Source organism: Neophocaena asiaeorientalis, unplaced genomic scaffold (assembly GCF_003031525.2).
Source record: "Neophocaena asiaeorientalis asiaeorientalis breed wild unplaced genomic scaffold, Neophocaena_asiaeorientalis_V1.1 scaffold378, whole genome shotgun sequence".
NCBI classification, from domain to species: domain Eukaryota; kingdom Metazoa; phylum Chordata; class Mammalia; order Artiodactyla; family Phocoenidae; genus Neophocaena; species Neophocaena asiaeorientalis.
The window spans coordinates 79,439-100,618 of record NW_020185316.1 but is presented as its reverse complement, the minus strand read 5'-3'; the positions used below and the strand labels follow the sequence as shown (position 1 = coordinate 100,618).

At 36.9% G+C, this 21,180-nt stretch overlaps 1 protein-coding gene across 1 annotated transcript in view; it reads left to right on the top strand.

Moving 5' to 3' along the window:
* Positions 1-12,527, top strand: part of LOC112392102 (glypican-5) — a gene marked incomplete at its 3' end in the record, with an annotated part of 291,946 nt that extends 279,419 nt beyond the window's left edge. Inside the window, exon 5 of the mRNA XM_024733626.1 lies at positions 12,402-12,527. Coding sequence (XP_024589394.1) covers positions 12,402-12,527 — 126 coding nt within the window. The remainder of the gene's footprint in view (positions 1-12,401) is intronic.
* Between the last annotated feature and the right edge of the window lie 8,653 nt (positions 12,528-21,180).

Sequence of the window (21,180 nt, the reverse complement as noted above, 5' to 3'; positions counted from 1 at the left end):
TTCTCTCAGTTTTCTCCTCAGAACTTCTTTGGGATATTGTATCAACGGGAAGTTCCATTTTATTCTAATGTGATTATTAAATCTTGAATTGGATGAAAATTTTACCACTTGGAACATGAAGAATTTTATTTATTGAGGATGGGAACTAAAGAGGACACTTGAAATTGCATAGTTTAAGGAGAGGAATGAGTCGGGGCCTCATTCTTATTCAGGATGGGTCTGTCTATGAAAGCCAATTAATTGTTACCCTGTACCTCACAGGAGAACACAGTGATGTGGTTAAAAATAATTAAGTTACAGTAGGAAAAATCTTTAAACATATACTGAATGAAGAACAGTTAACATTATTTAGGATGACTGCCAAGATAGCTCAAAAGGTTCATATTAAGTAGAATCAGTTGGCTTAAAATACATGAATTCACAGCTACGTTGTTAAACCTTATTTAGTAAAATACTTTATTGAAGCCACGATTAATTTTTAAAATTCTTGATGTGCGTGTGTTTGGGTAAATGTATTTGTTTACATGGGTAAATCAGTATTGATAGACTGGGCTTAATGAATTGTATATACACATACTCAGCGGATGAAAATATCCATGGGTCAGGGAAAAGTCAACTCTTTGAGAAAAATTTAATATCATTTGTAGGACTGGAGAAAGCAATTTCCAATCTGTTTCCTAAAAGGAAGTTAGTGCTTCTTTGAGGTGCCATTGTTATTTATTATCTGTACGTTTAATTTACTAAAATAAAGGCCATGTTCCCTTCAATGAGGACATTTCTGTTGAATTTAAGACAGTGCTTAGTGAGTGGTGGCAGTGAGGTCACCTAGGGCAGGGCAGGCCAAGGTGAGGCTTTGGATGAGGGGCCAGAGGCCAGGCCAGAGCAGGGCTAAGAAAACGTGAGCGCAAGGCAGGCTAGCGTCAAGCCCTACATGAATAATGCAGGGCAGGACCCCATGGGTCAAAACCCAGGCACACAGGAAGAAGGAATGCCAGGAGGCAGAGCAAACATGTGGCAAAAGTTTCGGCTAGTGCTGCTTAACCTTTTGTGGGTCATGCATCCCACTGAGAATCTGATAAAAACTTCGCAGAACAAGAAAGTTCATAAACAAAGGACTTTAAACTGTGTTTGCTCTTATTTTCTAGATGTTCGTGGAAAAAATTAACGACCATTTCATGAAATATCTGAAACTAAATCCAAACAACGGGCAATTAAGCTAATATTCTACAGTGTTTGTGTTGAAAGGAGAGATGGCTCCAAGTACTTGGTATAAACTCGAAGTTGAAATTGTGATGGTCTTAGCGGTTCGGCGTCCAGTGCATGCTGCTCGCTTTTTTTTTTTTGATGGTAACGATTATTGAAAACGACAGAAAGCAAATGTATGTGGTTATCAGTGTCTGCGATTAGCGCTCTCATAGCTTGCTTGCTTAGATGAGGATAAGCTTATATCAGGGAATATGAGATTTACTCTAAATTCTTCAAGTTATTTACATCGATCTTCCATAATGCTCTGACCTCAAGTTAATTTGCGACATCCGTAATATTGAGACTGTCAAATTTAAGTTAATGTGAGTCAAAATCTCCCCAAATTTCTCACTACAGAAAGAATAATAAAATATATTTTTCAGCCATAGGAAAAATGTCCTTTAATTTGGACATTTTTCTAACTGGTTCTCCAAAAACCTTCTGTTTCCCAGTAAACAGCAGCTTTGCCAGGTGAGCGTAGAAGGTTTTCAGTAGTATTTATAATCATGACTATAGGGTTACCTCATTTATATGGCTCAAGATATCCCCCATCAAGAAAACCAAACTGTGAATGCAATTTTCCCTGTCTAATATACCTGAAAGCAACCTTCCTCCTTCTCTCCCTCCCTTCCTTCCTTCTCACAAAAAGTGAATCTTTTATCCATTTTCCTTTGGAAAGTCAGTGAACATCTGCAAAGTTGAAAAGAACCCCAAATTCAGCTCACATTTTTTTCACTCAAATTTTTTAAGCCATGAGGAGGATTTTAAATATGTGTCGTATTGAAATTGATGATTTTTATAGAAGTGTATAAAAGATACTTCAGAATTTTTAGCAGAATCTATGGGGCCTACATCAGGATGATGAGTGGGGCTCATTTCTTTTACTAAAGTAGCAAAAGTAATTGTACTTAGAAGCATCGTGAGTGCTTCATCTACAGCAAAAGTACCAAGCACTTTCTTTCTCTTGGTTTTCTGTTGAAAAGAATATTCCATCATTTTAAATCTATCATTGGCATTTGAAGTGTCCAAATCATGCATACAGGTAAGAGTGAAAAATGGGGAACAGGTAGAATCAAGAGAGATTCATATTTTTTTATCCAGTTGTATATTGACTAGAAATAACAAAGCTGCCAATTTCCCCATAATTGTGCTCAAAATAGAAGAAATGTGTTTCTAGAGTAGGTTATATCATTTAACAGAGGCTCTGCTTTTTATGATTTTTCTCACCTTCGAGATACAAATTTATGTCAACCGTTTCCAGGCCATACCATGGTCTCCAGAATCACATGTGGAATCTCTTGCTTAGAAGTGCAACTGATGAAAGTTTTAAGGTAGTTTTGGGATAATTCTTTTCATTTAGGCCCATATTCATAGACTTACAGACTTGCAGATCAAATTTTCTTCTAATTGATTGATTCTGTTTGATGATTTTTGAAGATTAACAGTCTAAGGTGCTCCTTTGGCTGTGTTGGTTTGACCCTCCTTCAGCAAGAATCTTGTTAGACATGCAACACTGCAACTCTGGGGTCCTGCAAACTGAGTGAATCCAAAGGATTTATAATCTTTACTGTATTTGGTTTGTCTTACCTTTTCCAATGTAAGCTAAGCCTTATGTACACAAAGTACATACGAATAATCATAATGGAAGCATGGAATTACTTTAATTCTGATCATAGGGACAGTATTTTATTATGTTTTAAAGAAAATTTCTGGTTTATTTGTCAGAGCATGGTTTGTGAGAGGTGAGGGGCAGTATTTTAGATGTCATAATTGGGTAAATGTGATTATGTATAATAATGATGTATTGTTTAACCCTGGTCAGCAATATTCTATGCCACCTTTCAGAAGTTGGGCAGACAATAATACCTGGTTTACATGTGATATTCAAGAGTAATTTTTTTCCAAAAATGAGAATTAGTAGAATAATAGGAATATAATTGAAGACTAAAAGAACTCATTTTCTTTGAACCTGGTTAACTATACATCTCTTGACCCTAAAGCCTGTCTTAATATCAGACTCCAGGAACACAAATATATGCATTGAGAGGTATACAGTAAGTGAAAATGCAAATGAGAATAATTTGTATTGTCTATTATTGTCAATATATTGGCATATATTGTCTATATACTGTCAATATATTGGCATATATTGTCTATCAGTTAGACAAGTTCGTGGATGGAGGTAACCAGGAATATCTGACTGAAGTCATTAAATTAAAAAAAAAGAAAAGAAGGAATGAGAAGGAAGCCCATTTATTGGCAGACTATCAAAGCGAAAGTAGTTCATTAATGTTCTGATGCTGAGAGAGGAAAATATTGTCCAGAATGTCTTCTTATCCCCCAAGTCATAGAGTTTATAGTTAAAATGTTAGCAACCACAGAAAATATCTTACCGCAGAAGAGAGTAACATTCAAGATTTGACCTAAGATCCTGAATCTCAAAATACAGCTATAATGTTTCTTTGTATAAATGACCTATATTAGAATCATTAGATTTGCAACTATTCTGTTTGGCTAAACCTTCTCATTGGTCTTGACCCAGTCAGGTCCTAGACACTTTTTTCTATTGGAAGATTAATAGCATGCTTCCCAAAACTAGTATAACTGAACAAATAATTTCATATTTTAATGAAAACAAAGTTATGAGGTAGGAGAGAACATCGCACCTCCTTTGGGATGGATGCTCAGTTTAATACTATCTGATTTGTTTAAATATTGGATGTTTGGTTCTGTGCTTATTTTTATAAATGAGTTAAGGTCTTTGTTTGAAGTCCTTTTTAATGGAGAACAGAGTTGGTGCTTTGTGAGGTACTTTTTTACAACATGGGAAAATGAGGTGAGAGCTTGTTTTGAAAACCTAGTTTTGACATCAGGTTTAAATCACTCTTTTAGAGGAGGATGCTTTCAGAAAGGGTGCTTCTTACTGGGACATTAAATGGTAATGTGTTGGGTTTGAGGGATATTGAAAAGTGAGAATAGAAGAATCTATACTAATTGTATAGATGGTCATGAATGTCCAGCTCAGGGCTGGTATAAAATCACCACTAGGGAGCCTTAAGCACACAGCACCTGTTGGAAAAGAATCCTCTGCAGAGGATGGGAGGATGTTAACATGTTTTCAGTGCTTTTTTCCCATCATTTTCCCTGTGCCCCCACCCCAGTCTACTGCCCATCTTAACACCTTCAGCTCTGTTGAGAAAGCACAGTAAATCTGTGAAGGAAGGGAACCCATCTCATGAACAAGAAGACTTCCTACCAGGAGGGAAAAACTTGGAATCATTTAGTCAGAAGAAAGAAAATCCTTCTCTAGGAGAATAGTGCTGGATCTGAGGTCACAGCTTCCATCCTGAGCAGTGGGTTCAGAGAGCAGACTTTATGAATTACGCTTTTAGAAAAAAACAGTATTTTCTTTTTTAATCAAATATGAATGCGATGTGCTTGAAACTCATTTCCATCTGTGATAAAACTCCCTGGTGCCATTTATTGCTTTGCTTCTTAGTGCTACACTCACCCTCTCCCCGCATCTCTCCAGGAATCATGAAGCCTGTATAGAAAGGGACCAAGAAGCTAGATTTCAGTCTCCCTATAGCCCATCTGCCTGCATGTATTTAATTATTTTCAAGCATTTACAACGAGAACCATTATTGCCATAGAACAGAACTCTAAAGAAATCTTTAGAAATCCCTTCTCAAGATCTATACAAATATTTTGTCAAATAGAATGACTTCGTTGAGAATTAAGTTAGATGATGAAATATAGATTCAGAATTGCCAGAGAAAATAGCCCTTATCCAGAAACATGTGATTATGTGTTTCCTCTGCGGGGCAGGAGACTGACACTTTAAATGTCTCCTGTTTGACAACCGTGGTCAGAAACGTCCACAGGTTTGAGCCTGTTCATTAGTGCCATATTAACCTTAACTCTGCCTCAGGCCATTAACCAGCAAACTGCACATTTGACCTTTGTTCTACAGATATTTTCAAACAGTGTGTGAGAGGCACTGCTTTTAATTTGGTTTCTGTATTATGTGTGGACTGATGTGAGGGCTGAAAAAATCAATATATATCATTAAATACAGAAACGTGTGGTCTGAAACATTCCACAGAGAAAAGTTCCATTCGAAAATCAGGTTCTTCTCCAACGTTTTCCCAGATAATCAGCTTTGCTCAAAGTTAGAAATAGTCTTTTATATCATGTTCAAGGGAAAAAAGGCAAGGAAGTGTTCTATGTAACAGTTGATAAATGTTTTAAAATTGAAACAAATGCCCACTAGATGAAGACCTAAGACTGAGAGGTATGACTTTTGAACATAGCTCTGTTTCCAGCAACGTCTCATGAAATGAAATGCAAAATCAAATGTAGATTGGAGCCATATGCCTAAGTGAAAACAGCTCTACTAGAAAATCAGCAAAGATTGAAACACGCCGTTGTCACCCTTTAAACCATACGTATGAGAAACATGTCAGCCTTATAAATTAAAAAGTAAAAATTGGCTTAGTAGGCTATTTTAATAAATTATGCTAGAGTTGCTATATCCGGGTTTTGGAATATTATACATCTGTATAAAAATAAGTAACTCCTAGATTTATTAACCTGAAAAGGGTTCATGATATATTGTCAAGTGAGAAGAGCCAATTGCACGTCCGTGTATAGCTTGACCTTAGTTTTGTAAAACCAAACCATCTCTGTCTCTGTTTGTCTGTTTTTGGTTATGTTAGGGTACACATAGAAGAAACTGGAGAAAGCACCCCAGGCTGTTAACATCTGTTACCTCAGGAGGGAGGATGGAGAAACACTGTGGAGGGACAGATATGAACTTATTCTTCATGTGCCTTTTAGTTATTTAACTGTTCACCAAAAGATATGTTACTTTTGTTATTAAAAATAATTAAAGTCAAATGATGATGGTAAAGCCAGTCGAAAGTGTCACTTGGTTTTAGAGTAGTAACTGGACATTCCTGTGTCAACCAAACTAGAAATGATTACTTCAGGGTGAATTGCATTTCCTTTCTTTCTTTTTCTTTTCTATCCCTATCCTTTTTTTTTTTTTTTTGCCACGTGACAGATCAGGAGACTTTCTGGCACTGCAGGCCTCCAGGGCATGGGAAGCAAGGAAGCACTAACTATGTTGGTCCATGTTTCTCTCCAGTCAGTCGGCTTAGGGCAAGCAAGGCTGGAAGCTATGAATGAGCAATTGTGTTCCAGCCTTTTTCCTCTTTCCTGTACTAGCACAGTGTGCAAAGCTGTTCATTAGCCAGAGATCAGAATTTTCTCCACTCCCTGCTTCCTGCACCAGATCTTTCAAATTGGTAAAGAGATACAGATCAACCTGTCTAAACATGTTACTTTCTAAGTGCAGATTTTGGCAGGAAGAACTGATGTATCTGTTTTCTATCTGTCTACCAGTCTACTACTGTGTTCTCTGAAAAGCGTGATTATTTCTGTAAAATTTTAAAAACAAATATTCTTTTCTGTAGTCACTCAACTTTGATTTGTCAAATATCCAATATCTGCCCAATACTGCAAAATTATGGCATTTTTATTAATTAATGAAACAACGATGTCAAGGTCTGCATTAACTAAATGCTTGACTAAAACTAACTTAATACATAACTAACTTAGTAACTTTTCACAAGTCCTTCCCCTTCTTTGGTTTTAACTTTCCTTAGTTATAAAATAAGGAAAAGTTATAAAATAAGAGGCTGCACATTAGAAGCTTTCAGAAAAACACAGGTCCCTGGTTCCTACCCCGAGCACAAAATCTGAATGTCTGAGGGAGAAATCTAGGCATACAGTTTGTTTCCTTGGTGATGATAGATTGCATTTAGGACAGAGCACTACTGGATCAGATGATCTTTAAGGCTCTTTCTAACTTGTCTTTATAATATAGTATACCTGTGATATATTAATTATAATGGCTATCTTACACCACAGTGTGGCTAAATGTTAATGTGTCACTACATGTTAACTTCAGCATCACATATATATTGGGTTGGCCCAAAAGATCATTCGTGTTTTTATGTGAGATCTTCTATATTCTCTCCATAAGAATATATATATATATATATATATATATGTTCTATATATAATATAGAATCTGCCTTGAACCTGTTTAGTAGAATCTGGCACAGCTTGTAGTCCTGCCCTTGAGATTCCTTCCATTTTCTAGGAAGGTCTTTCTGATATAGCTTCACAATCTAGGAGTGGGTCCCGTAATTTAAAGTTCCCCCAGTCAGCTGTGCTCTTTAAGGACTTTAAATTATCATTATCGTTTTTGAAAATTGTATTTCATTGTAGAAACGTCTAATTCTGGAAGTTGTTAAAAACTAACACCGCATCTGGGGCCAATTCAACAAGAATTTGTTAGGTGCCTGTGGGGTACCACACTGTGGTCCAGACCCTGGGGATATAAAGCAGACATGGCTCTTGTCTTTAGAGAATGCACCCTTTAATCAGGGAGGCAGATATACAGACAGCAAAATATAATACCAGATAACCAGGGCTATAAAACAGATGGCAAGTGTGGCGTGAGAAATGGATAGACCAACAGAAACGTCACAGGCTGGTCAGGCGAGGAGTTAGGGAGGAGATGAGGATAAAGCTGGATTTTGAAGGATGGGTAGATGGTTGACAGGGAGAAGTGGGAGGGAAGGCCATTCTGGGGAGAAGAAAAGGTGGCATCTTATGCAGTAAATATTGAGATTTCTTAGGCAATGTGAGTGTGTGGTTTTGGCTGGGGTGCGAGACTGGAGGGAAGGGGGACTGTCAGGGCAACTAAGGGGCAAAGAGTAGAGATGATGAGCCACGGTAAGACATTTTACCTGAATGCTTAGGATTTTAAAGGCGGAAAGTGTTATGGCTGTTTTCTGGAGCGAATTCTGGTAAGAACTTGGGGCATGCATTGAAGGGAAGATGGGAGGGCAGACCTAGTCTGAGAAATCATTTGTTAGACTGTTGTAATCCCAAATGAGAAATTATAAGTTCGCATGTGGCCCTGACATATAGGCTTTGAATAAATATTCTGGCAAAGCATGTTTTCCTCTTTAAAAAATATTTTTGGAGTGTTACTCTTAATAATGTTTGATTTCTGTATTCTTGAGATGTCTTAAGACCAAGATGAGCAAACAACATGTACGTAACACAGCTCCTCAAGGATAATTATCTGGAGGCTCTAACATCTTGAATTTATTTTTCTCCTAATTTTAACTGGAAATATTCTCATGACTGTAGAAAAATAAATGTATGGATAGAGTCACCCTCCCAGCAACTTAAATTTTGAATCATCCAAATAATATAATGTTTTATGCGTTGTGACATTTCATGTACAACTGGAAAAGGAGGACCTGGTGCATTTTTTTTTTTTTTTTTTAAAGTAGGCTGAGGATAAGCTGGGAACTGAAGTATGGATTCTTTTCTCATGATCAACATTCACTGGAGCTGTGGCAGCAGGTCAATGTTTTTAACCTCACTATGGCTTCTAGTTATTTGAGCCCTTCATTTCTTACCAATTCAACTATGATTATTATTTTTCTATATCCAGTATAGATCTCCTGGTCCTTCAACGCGACCACTTTTTTGCAACACTAGTCTTCATTCCTGTGACCTCAAAACTGCCACACACAGAATTGTAGAGTTCCAAAGTACGTTCTCTGCTCGATTTCTATCCTCACAAATCAAACCTTATTTCAACATTTACGTGGACTTTCTTCCATTCTTTTAGTCTCAGGGAATTTGCTCCAAAGCTAACCACTCTGTTTTCCATAATCCTTCCCCTCTCTTCTTTTCATAACTTATGATCCATCAGTTATTCATTTGTTTTTCTTACCTTTGTATCAATTAAGAGAGACTAGGTTGTGACGTGGTAGCAAAACACCTCAACCTATCATTGGTTTAGAACCAACAAAATTGTTTTGGTTCCCAACCAATGCCATTTCAGACCAGCAGGGCTACTGCTCAAGTTGCGGTTCCTCTGGCTTTAAGCCTCAGAGTTACAGATCAGCTGCCATCTGAAACATTGCCTGCCGTCAGGGGAGAGGGAAACAGAAGCTGGCAAAGCCACGTTGGTCCTTAAAGCTTAAGCCTGGAGGGAACAAACATCACTTCTGCGTACATGACTAGAACCCAGGGCAAGTCACAAAGACAAAGCTACCCTCAAAGGGTAGTTCACCTGATTGGGGAGGGGAAGACAATTAGAAGTTATCTTAAAACCTTTGCTTTACCTGTCAATTCTAGATTCCCAATGGTTTTCAAATCTATCATTTTCCTGACGTTGACTGGAAGGTGTTTTTCCCCATCCTCATACGTCTCCCTCTGGACTTGCTTATACGCCCCTAAGTGACCTCACTGCTTTTCTGCTTCCACAATACTGCGATGATGATGATGTCACTTGCTTGCTGGAAAAATTAATGGCTCTCACCACCTGAATAAAACTGAAACATGTTATGATGATCAACAAGGCCGATTATAATCTGGCCTCTTCCTGCCTTTGACTGATTCCCATAAGCACACTCCTTACTAGCTAACCTAACTGTATGAGTCTCTGGATACACAATGTTCTCCTTTACCTTTGTTTATCCTGGATTTTTGTTGTTTGCTTCTTGGTTTGTGGTTTTTTTTTTTTAATTTGCATGGAACACTGATATGTTATCTTCTTATTTCCTGTTTCTTTCTCTGTCTTCAAATGTGACACTACTTATTAATACTGTATTATTATTGTTCATTTTTCCCGGAACGTGCATTCTTAGAAGGCGGGGACTGTTTTCTTTAGCTATGAATCTCTAGCGCCAACACAGAGCTTGGCACTCCATAGTGTTTAGTATTTTGTGACAAATAATTGATAGCCGATGGTTTATGGAATGAGTGGAAATCTTCAAGGAGACTATCCTTTCAGAGACAACGCAGGCAAAGGCCTGGAAGTAAGTTTGGAGGACAGCACGCATCTCACTTTTGTGGAACCTGAAAGTGTGGTTTGGGTTGTTGCTGAAATTGAGATGAGAGGGTACCTTATGTAGCTTTCTAAGAAGTTTGGATTTCATGCTGTAGAGAATAGAGAGCCCTTGATGACTTTAAGCAAGTACGTGGCATAATCTGTGGACTACCAGATTTGAATTTCTATAGGTGGCTCTCATGGAGGATGGGAGGTGATGGTTAAAGGAACCGATGGGAGGTATGCTCTCCTGGTACAGTAATTCCAGAGAAAGGTGATCAAGGCTTGAGCTAAGGCAGTGGCAATAGCATTGGGAAAGGGAACTGAAAGAACGATGTGAACTTTCCCCCTTATGATCGATTGGTTGTGAAGGGAGAAATGAAACAAAGGCACCATTTACCAAGAGTGAAGTGAAATCTATTCGGTTTTACATGATCAATTTGAAGGTCTCAACATTTGCAGCCATTTGTGCCAGGCCTCTTCATTTCTAAAAGGTTCTTTGATTCCAAACATGTGGTCATTTATAGTGAATAGAATTCAGGACAGGAGCCATACGTCTTCCTGTTCATTAAACCCCACCTCCGTAAGGAAGAACCAGTCAATTTCATCAATTATGTTTTCGTAGCTGCAGCATGAGAATTGATGTTTGTTCATGCATTCCACTTAGTGGAACACAGCCATCAAGGAGAGACTTATTTTCTAGAAGAGGAAATCGATAAAATATAGATAAGCATTTAATTGTGCTACTGAGAAAATAAAGCATCATCTTTTTTTTTTTTTGATTGAGCGTGGGTTAGAGATTTGTGCTTCCTGCAATCATTTTATTATCACTTGTCCGGTCAAACTTTGCTAAAAATTTGATTAAATGCTCACCAGCCACTTGCCATGGAAACTTCTGATCTTCTCTATGGTTGCAGATCTTACATATTTGAAAGTTATATTTATCCTTCCAACAGAGTAGTGGTTATTTACAACTCCAGCAGTTTCTACAGTTCTTTGAAAACCAATAAGAGAGAGAATTACAAGTTGAAATGGTTGAGCATTAGTGCTGTCAAAATTAGATTTAAGTTTTAAAAATTGTTTATTCCAGCTATAATTTATAGACACCCCTGCTCTTTAATTTCATTTTTAAAGAAATCATTTTAAAGGTATCAATGGAGAATGCAGTTTCATAATTGCTATATTTAAATTACTCATCCCACGAATTTCTGACGTTTGCTTTTGACGTTTGCTTTTCTGCCAACGTTTCCATCTCCTCTCCCTGCCTTTTAGTCCAGAGGGGGTATTTCCTCTGGATCAGGCTAGTGGCTTTTCTTTTCTTTTCCCCCAAAACAATTGTTTATGTTTAAAAATTCAGAGCTAAAGTCTTAAGGACTTGGTCTTTTGAAATGCTAAAACTCAAGTTCTTGAGACCTCAAAACCTTGGTTTTAAAACTCCAAAGTCTTGGATTTCTAAATTGAAAAACTGCTTTTTTGTTGAATTTTCCCTTTCCATAATTGATGGTGAAAGGGGAAGTATTGGGTTGGCCAAAAAGTTCGTTCAGGTTTTACAGGAAAAATCCAAACGATCTTTTTGGCCAACCCAATAGTATGAGAGGGAAAAAAACTTAATAAATGTATTAAATATTACTCCCTCCAATAACTTTTATTTTCATGCTTCTGAAGTGTGTTACATACTGGGTTCTCTCATATTTAGTAAAGACATATTAGTTGATGTTCTTAGACCCCAAAGAGAAGACCCACATGGGAAAATCACCCAAGTCTACTAAACTTTTAATCAGTGAGCAATCAGTCAGCTTGTTATAAGCCTCTGACATTTCTATATGGAAAAGAAATTAGTTAATATCACTGTGGTTTAGATGCCAGTAGCTAGTGAGGGCTTTTAGGGAAGCTGAAGTGGTGTCGTGTGTGTGTGTGTGTGTGTGTGTGTGTGTGTGTGTGTGCGTGTGTGTGTGTGTATGTGTATGCATATACTATTCACAGCTTCTTGGATCTGGAGTTATATAAAGTTCATACCCAGTGAAAACTTCTATGTAAAGAATAAATTTAATACATTTTTTAAAAAATGTAGTTTCTGTCTTGTTAGAAAAGTATTGAAAATATATGAAAATAAGTAGAGAAAATTTTTAAAGTTACATTCTAAACATTATGCATAACAAATTATCCTATTTATATTGGCATTTATTATGGATTTTTGGGTTTAATTGTTTTCTTTGTTTTTTCCATTCAGAGAATTTATCAACAGCCTTCGACTGTACAGGACATTCTACGGAGGCCTGGCTGATCAACTTTGTGCTAATGAATTAGCGGCTGGTGATGGACTGCCATGCTGGAACGGAGAAGATATAGTAAAAAGGTATTTTGTGTGTAGTGGTCTGTGAAAACATAATGGCCACTTTCATCCTTGCTTTCTTTTCCTAGTTCTTGAATGCATTACTTCAGTTTTAACTTTGCCACACAGGTTAGAGGATACATTAATTCCTTCTCTTTAGTTTGTCAAAAATAAGTTTGATTCTTTTTGACATTTTAGAAATATGATAGCATTCTGTGGTGTTCTGAAAGTTCTCTCGTCTTTTCTATCTGTGGCTTACCCAACAATCCCACTTTTTCAGTGAAGTATTACTTCTAGCCAATCTGTCTTGTTTCTCAGATATCTTTTTTTTTTTAACTTTATGAGTATTAGAAAGGAAATTCGGTGAAATGTGAATACCTGTGCAAAGATTTGTTATGTGGATATATGTCACAGCAGCATTAATACGTTCATCCTACAATTGTCTCTGAGTGTATGAGTGTGTGTGAGAGAGGGAGAGAGGGAGAGGGAAACAGGGCTGGTACTTTTATGTATGTCTGTTTGAGGCATTGTTTATTTGTATGTTGTCAATTGTTCTCAAGCTCAGGAGTGAAATTTTTCACCTTTTTTTTCTCACCATCTAGAATTTCTAGAGTTTATTTTCCTTCACTTCCTATTACTGGTTGTGCTCACAAGTAATTACCTGAGCTTGAAAAAGTCCTAGATTCTCCCTCTGTTACAATAGTGTTGGTCAGTACAATTGGCCAGGAATTAGTCCTTTGATTTTCCAATGCTGGTGATTTCCATAGATTGTAGACCTGTGCTGTGCTTGGATTAGGATGTTTTAGTGTATTTTATTTTGAGCAATCTGCTAAAAGGTAAGGTGATAAACTTTCTGATTTATAAACACACCTACTCTGTATAAAGATAGGTAGTTTAGTTACCACTAGAATGATGAGTTCATTTAAAGTGTCCTTTAGCAAATTCAATTTACTATGATAAACATATACTGTAATTAATATTAATAGAAATTTATGTAGTAAAATCTGTTTATTTCTGTGTGATCATATTCATTATAGTTAAAGGTTGCATTCCTGATATATTAAATGATTACTTGTAGTTTACCTCCAAATATCTCATAGGGAATCTTTGATTTCACAGAAAATAGTTATTGAAGGCAGGATCTATACTTAAATTTAAATAAAAAATTTGGCTGACGTGGCTAGTGTTCTTTTTCCATTATGCCCCTTGGATGCCGAAATGTATTCTTAGATATATTTGTCTTGCCTTTACTGAGAGCAGTCATAGCATGCATAGTATTTTGAATTCTTACAGTATTCATGTTAATAAGATTTCTGCCACTTAGACCTAGTAATTAAATTCTACTTTGACTTATACTTTCTCTTTTCACATTGTTCAAACTGGAATTGAACATTTTTGTGTATTAACAATTTTTCTACAAGGGCTAATGAGAATTTCATGATTAATGAACAATTTAGTATAGAATATAAATATATTTAATATATCACATTACATTATACATTTGATTCTAGAATTGCAGGAACCTTAGTTTCAATTTGTCCCATTCCTCTCTATTTGGTCTGAGGTTTGTATAATAGGAAATACTGTTGGAGAAATCAATGATTTGGGAAAACTTTTTAGAAGGAGAGTATTTTCAACTCAAAAATATATTTTCTTCTACATGATACATATTTTAAGACCTCATTCATGGTTTATGAATAAAGAAAGTTCATCTTTAGCAAGAACCCTCCTTGGGAAGTGTCCACATTTCTGGTAAAGAAAGTGAGCAATTCTCATTATTCTCACTTGCTTCCAGCTCCTGTCTTCCCTTTTCTATACCACCCAGCCTCCCGTTTGTCAGCTGCTTCTAAGGGCCCTATGTGACTTCACTCTCTTGTGAACACCTTCCGCTTTGCTTAATTTTTTCTCAGACAGCCCTTCTAGCTCATCACCTTAGCTGACATTTTCCCTTTTTTTGAGGGTGTTTTTTTCCCCCCTCTTTTGTCCCTATCTCATGGGTCACCAACCTACTCCCTTGCTTCTCCTTCTCTGGGCCAGCAGATGAACCTCACACACTGGCTCCCTACCACCATCTCTAGGCTACTTCCCAAATGAACATTTTTAGCCCTAATTACTTTCTAGCACTCAGCTGAGGTTTCACAAGAATCATCTCATTGAACTTCCCCAAAACTTTATTCCCTAATGCTTCAGAGTAAGCTGATGGGGTATTTCTTTTCTGTTTGATCTTGAGAAAACTCTCATGTGTACTTTGACATTTTTAAAAATATAATTTAAATTGTAATTTCATTCATGGCTCAGCCAGTTCTTGAAATAAATTTAGAACAGGAGTTTTTTTTCAATGCAAAGTCAATGCTGAAATATAAATATCCATCATATCTAGTTAACTGATCATGGTATATTGACAATAGAACATTACATGGCAGTCAAAAATGATGCATATTTATATCTGCTAAAGTGGAATAATTTCAAGTAGCAATTGTAGCAATTTTGTGATATAATTTTTTCAAAGCATTAATGGATATGTTTCAAAAATTCAGTAGTTGAGTAATCTAAGATGGCTTCGATGTAAAGGCAAGTTCTAATGAATGTTACAATCCCGAACTATTAGCTGCTTTTTCCTTGCGAATAAACAGAGTATAGCAGCGATCAGTGTGTGAAAATGCTAAGATCCCCATATAGAATATTCATTTCAGAGACCTGCAGTTGGTTGAGATAAATAATGCCTTCAAATTTTGAAGAAATGAATATCAAGTGAATTTGTACCACATGTGGGGATCGTAGGGGCTTTTTCCTTTCTTGTGCTGAGTTATAATACTCAAGTTCATTCTAGAGAAATTACGCCAAACACATCAATAGGATAAATCTGTGGCCAAGATTGAGCATATCGTTCATTGTTAAGAACGGAGTGATTCTTTTGGCAAGATTTCTTCTCCTGGAGGCATTTTTTAGGAGATGATTGGTCAGATTACTTATGTGCACAGACGTGCTGCCTCAAAGAACAGGAGAACCATACAAATTGTTTCAGAATTATGACAGGCCTGTAAACTGGGTCAGATCACCTTTGTGCTCATCAAAAGAGGTGGAATTCCTCTGTGGTTGTAAATGAAATATCTCAAATAGTTGTAGCATGTTAATTCATGAAACAAAATCTATTTTAATTCAAATGATTTTAAAGAGTGCATGCATACCAGATACACTATCATGACACCGAGGTCCACAGTTCAGATGATTTCTGATTAACGATGAAAATTTACTACTGAAATCCACATAGTCTCTAACTCTTAAAGTCCCTCTTATCTACCCTTCCTGTCTCTTCATCGCGAAACAAAATTGTTCTCTGAAAGGCCTGCCAGCGCTCACTCTGTTCTCAGTTCCTTGTGATTGCAAATTGATTGTTTGATGGCTTGCGCTTGTCTTTCTGAGTACTGAAGTTCAGGTGACAGCTACTTAATTACCAGGGCTTCCTTTTCCCTTTTGATTAATAGACAGATAATCCAGTAACTCTCCCTCCATCTCCAGGAATTTATAACTTCCGCAACAACCCTTAAACTAGCCAATAGCTGTTAAGTATCCCCGTAAAATGAATAATTCACATGGTTTCTACTTCATCGTATGTAGTTAATGTTCTTTAATGCTTCTTTCCTATCCCAGTGTTTTCTTTTTGAACTCTTACGATAAGGTGCCCCTTCTCAACATATTAGAATCAAATTTTTAAAAAATAGATAAAAATATAAAACCATAAAAATGACATTTTTTCTGGCCATAACGTTTTTTGACCTCACTTTTTTTTTCTCCTTTACCCATTATTTATCTGGAAAGACTTTTTTTTTTTCTCCTTTTTTTTTCTCTTTTACCCATTATTTATCTGGAAAGACACTTCATCTTCAAATTTTCTTTTTCTTCCTGACCTTCCTACATATATTTTTTTTAAACACCTGGCTTAGTTTTCAAATGTCATGGACTACATTTTAAACCCAGCCAGGTCTCAGGATTGCTCTGAATTTTATTACTGTAACAACTGCTTGTTTTTCCTATGTTGCTTATGCAAAGGCAGTATGTTCTTCATGACTTAAACACCAGTCTGTTTTCTATTTTTTTTTTCCCCTCGCAATTTCTACCTCTGCGATCAGGTTTATAATACTAAATTAAACCTTTGTAATAATTATCAATGTTATCATACCTATGGCCTGTCTTAGTTGGTTCAGAATTGGAGGTCACTTAAAAGGGATGACTACACGGCGTCCCCACTCCTACCCCATTGCAACAATGTGCCATGGATCTTGATATTTCCACTATTAATGGAATATTTTCAACTAAATCATTTTCTCCATACAGCTGCGTATACAGTTTTGCCAAACTCCCACTTTTATCTTGGGTGCTAGTGGAATGAATTCCCTCTATTGTGTTTTATCGTAACCTCATGACACTTTGAATACTTTTTTGCATTTATATGTCATATATCTTCCTGTCTACTGAAATTTATTTTATAACACAGCTTCTATATCTGAGAGGCTAAGAGCAATGTCCTTGAACACCTATCAATAATTTTTTAAAGATAACAGGACTCCGAGGAAAAGGAATTTTTATAAGTGTTAGTGAGAACTAAGTTATGGTGATTTGGGGATGTAGCTTGGTGATAACATTTTGGTGGGTAATATATGGTTCCAAAATGAAATTGAGTGTTGGAAAAATGAGAAGAAGAGAGATGAATCATGAAAGTTTCTACCTATGTCTGACTCTGGATACTGATTTTTTTTTTCTAACTTAAGCTTAAGATCAGGCCTGTCCCATTGTGTATACTTCCATAGACATTTGGTGGAACCAGAGTCTAAAGAACTCTTAAGAACCTCCTGTCTTAGAGACATATTAGGTCTGATTGTCTCTATCATAAATGAGGCATCTGGGTTGAGGGTGGGTAAAAGTGCCAAGGTCTGCCCCAGGTCAAAAGCTGAGTCTGCTATCTTCAGCATGGGAAGAACTGTAACATTTTTGCTCTTTTGTGGCAGAAATAAAAAGTGTGATTTTAGATATATTATGAGACTGTCGAATTCCTCACGTTGTAGAATACACAGTCTAGGTCCAATGGGACAAGTATCAGTATGACTGATGTATTAGGTTCTGAATGAGCATAAAATGTGTAGAGTTCTTGGCTGTGTACCATCTTTCTGCCTTACTGTAGTATACTTGCTTGGCAGATAATTTTTATTTAAAAGATAGTGTCTAAAATAGTTATCCCATAGTTTGGTTCTGTAGAGAATAAAAGAAGGTAGCAAAGGGATGCACATTTTATCATCCTTTCTCCAAGTTCTGACATTCCTAACTAGTATTAAAGCCTAGGACAATACCCATTCTTCTCAGGTCAATATACACATTTTGTTATTTTCGAAGAAATGCTCCATTAATTTGGCAATAATTGCATGGTGTGTCATCTTCTGAACCGAGACATTCCTTTTGAATCTTTCTTTACTGGCTTATTTGCTTCGTAGTCAGTTGTCTCCTGTTAAGCAGTACAGTCATTACATTTGGGCAGCTGGACTCAAAGGTGAAAGTAGAAACTGTTTCACTAAACCCACTCTGAAGGCTGCTTTTCCCTGTCTCTAGAATGAAATCACAGCCAATTCTCAGAATTTTTTTTGTCAAATGTCTGAAGGGTCTTTTATTGTCATTAGTTCCATAAACAGTCTAAATTCAGTAATCAAATTCAGCCCGAAGAAAGTCTAAATTCAGTAAAGAGGTCCAGGCTGACTTGATACGCAAAACTTCATTTAAAGTGGCCATTTCTCTGCATTGCCATGAGGTACTGCTCCAGTCTCAGGGGCACCTGTAGTGGGGGGTGAACAACTTCAGGTCCATGTACCAACCTTGACTTCTTGTCCTCCAGCCAATGTTTCTGACTCCTGCATGTTTGGAGCTGGCAGGACAATGGGGCAGCAGTGAGAGAGAAGGGGTGAGAGAAGGGAATATTCTTTATGGCTGATAATTTTGTATCTTTCATCGATGATTGTTAACTTGGTGGCTTTTAAGACTGATGTTCTAGGGCTTCTGTGTGCTCAAGACAATGCCTCTTCTAATCTTTTCCATCTGGCTTCCTTCTGCTGAGATCTTCTGGTTGGGTTCTTTTCTCCTGCATGGTCCACTCTAGACCACAGAAACTTTGCTTCTCTCTCCTGCTTTTGGTGGAAGGACAGCCTGTATTCAGTGGAGCTGCCTCTCATTACTCTGCTGCAAGGCAGGCAACTTCTGCTACAGGCATGGGCCGCCACAGCAGTCCAAGTTTCTTCAAAGAAATTCTCTCCTTTGGCCTCTTCAACCTCAATCCTTCAATACAATTAAGATGGATGCCAAGATGAAGGACTCAAAACCAGTTTTCAGCCATCTGCTTTTTATGTCTAGCACCTCAGTTTGGAACACTCTCTATCGTCTTGTTCTCAGCTGAAACGGAAGCAGAAAGGATGTAAAATACATCCTTTTACATGTATTTGGGACTGGTGGGAAGGAGACAGAAAACTAGATTCCATGTTCAATACTGCGATTGAACTTGAATGGGATACAAAGGTAAGACTTTGTCCCCACCTCAGGGACTTAGATTCCAAACACAGTAGAGCACATGTTCACAATATGAACACAGTAAGACAGATACTGTGAAACAAGAGAGACACACAAAAAAATCCCACAGACTTTCAAATAAGGAGGAAATCTCATTTGTTTAAGGAGATTTGAAAACTGTTTAATAAAAGAGGTAATATATGATATGGGTCTCCATTCATTTCAAATAAATTCTCTGAAATATATACGGATGAGATGAGATAAGATGATGTCTGGAATTTGCTTTAAAATAATTCAGTGAATGAGGGGAAGAGGGTAATACTATATGTGAAACAAGGTTTTCTGTGTGTGGATAGTCATGGAAGGTGTATTGTGGGTTCAGGGTGTTCTTTGTATTTTTGAAAATTTTATAATAAAACATAATAAAAAGTAAGGCATAATAAAAATTATGTTAAGGGTCTATTCTGTCACATATGCTGTTCTGAATAATGGGGATACAGTGATGGACAGGACAGACATGAGCCGTTTCTTACCAGATTCAGATAAAGAGGAGATGAACACTGTTCAAAGGATTACAAGTATGAATGGTTTACAAAATCTTTAAGGTTGGATGGAATTTTAATCAGCTGACCTGGAGGCAAGAAACAGAATGGGAGCAAATGCATTTTTGAATGAAGTGCTCCAAGTTTGGTGACCTCTTAAACAGCATTATTTCCATTTGTGGGAACCTTTCAGATTTTCTCTTCTCCTTCTCAGCACTCTTTCTTTTGGGCTTCATGGGCATGTCCTGACTACGTAGTATTAAACTTTTGCTTGTTCATTATAATGTAGTCACTTATTCAGAAAGCCGGTAAAAGCTCAGAGGTTAGGACCATAGACTGGAGAGCCAGGCTACTAAGGTTCTTAGTAAAGATTAGCCACTGTAGCTCTGTGATTTCAGGCACATTTATTAACTTCTAATTGCATCAGTTTTCTTATCTTTAAACTGTGGCTGAAAATAATACCTATCTCATATTTGAGAATTAAGTAAGTTATTAACATCAACAATTTAGAATACTGGCTATCACATAGTAAACATTCAAAACCGATTAAATCTTCTTATTGAGCAGTTTATAATCCTTTACTTCAGTAGGAATGCAACACTATTGTATTAAGCTTCTCTCTTCATTGGAGGTTTTCTATCATGGATCAGAAAACTTCCATTTGGAAAACAGACATGTGAAGGTTGGTTTATGAGTCAGTGAAAATTAATATCAGGGATTTTGGATTGGAAGTAGGAGATAGTGCCTTATGAATAGTTGAAAGAATTATTTCATTGAGGATAGAAGTAGAGAAAATGTATCTTAATAGGCAGTTTATCAAATGCTCCAGTTTTTGGAGAATTTGGAGAGTTGTGGTCTGTCTTGTACCCATGCAATACATCAGTTTTCTCAAGGGAGAACTAAAAGTTAAGATACAAAGAAAAAACATAAAGATAAATGAAAAATATTTTACTCCCAAGCAGTAGTTTGGGAACAGTCAATCACTGTCTTAGAGTTGATCATAATGAACTACCCGTTGACTGGAAATAAATGTCTGAAGCCATGCTATCAGTACACCATACAACAGATTGTTTCGGTGACATGATAGTTTTAAGACTGCTACACTTAGAGTCATTTCTCTTCCTCCACTGAGTTCCCGAAGGAAATACATATCATAAATAGAATCACTAAAACAAAATGAGGTTGAACAGCAGCCATCATGGTGTGTCTAACTGCTCAGTTTCCTGCCAGACTGACAGGGTACAAGGAAGCTATTTATAACTTGTTACTTGCTTCCATCAGAGATTGTGTGTAGAGAGACGACAAAAATAAGAGACAGCAAGATAAAAGTTCACTGAAGTGGAAACCTAAAGGACCTTTTCCCATCTGTTTGGCACAGAAGTTATCTCTTCAGGGATACAGATTTCATCACAGTTCCATAGACTTGTGAGTGCAGGCTGTGTTACTGCAAAGCAGCAGCAGCCCTCAGGGGCTCCGGGAAGTTTATTCTTACCTTAGCCTGAGGAGTTCCTTACTTTTCCTTCATTTTCATACTGAACTTAGAAGTGAAAGACTCTTCCCTTTTTAGTAAAATAGCTGTAAGTTTGCTT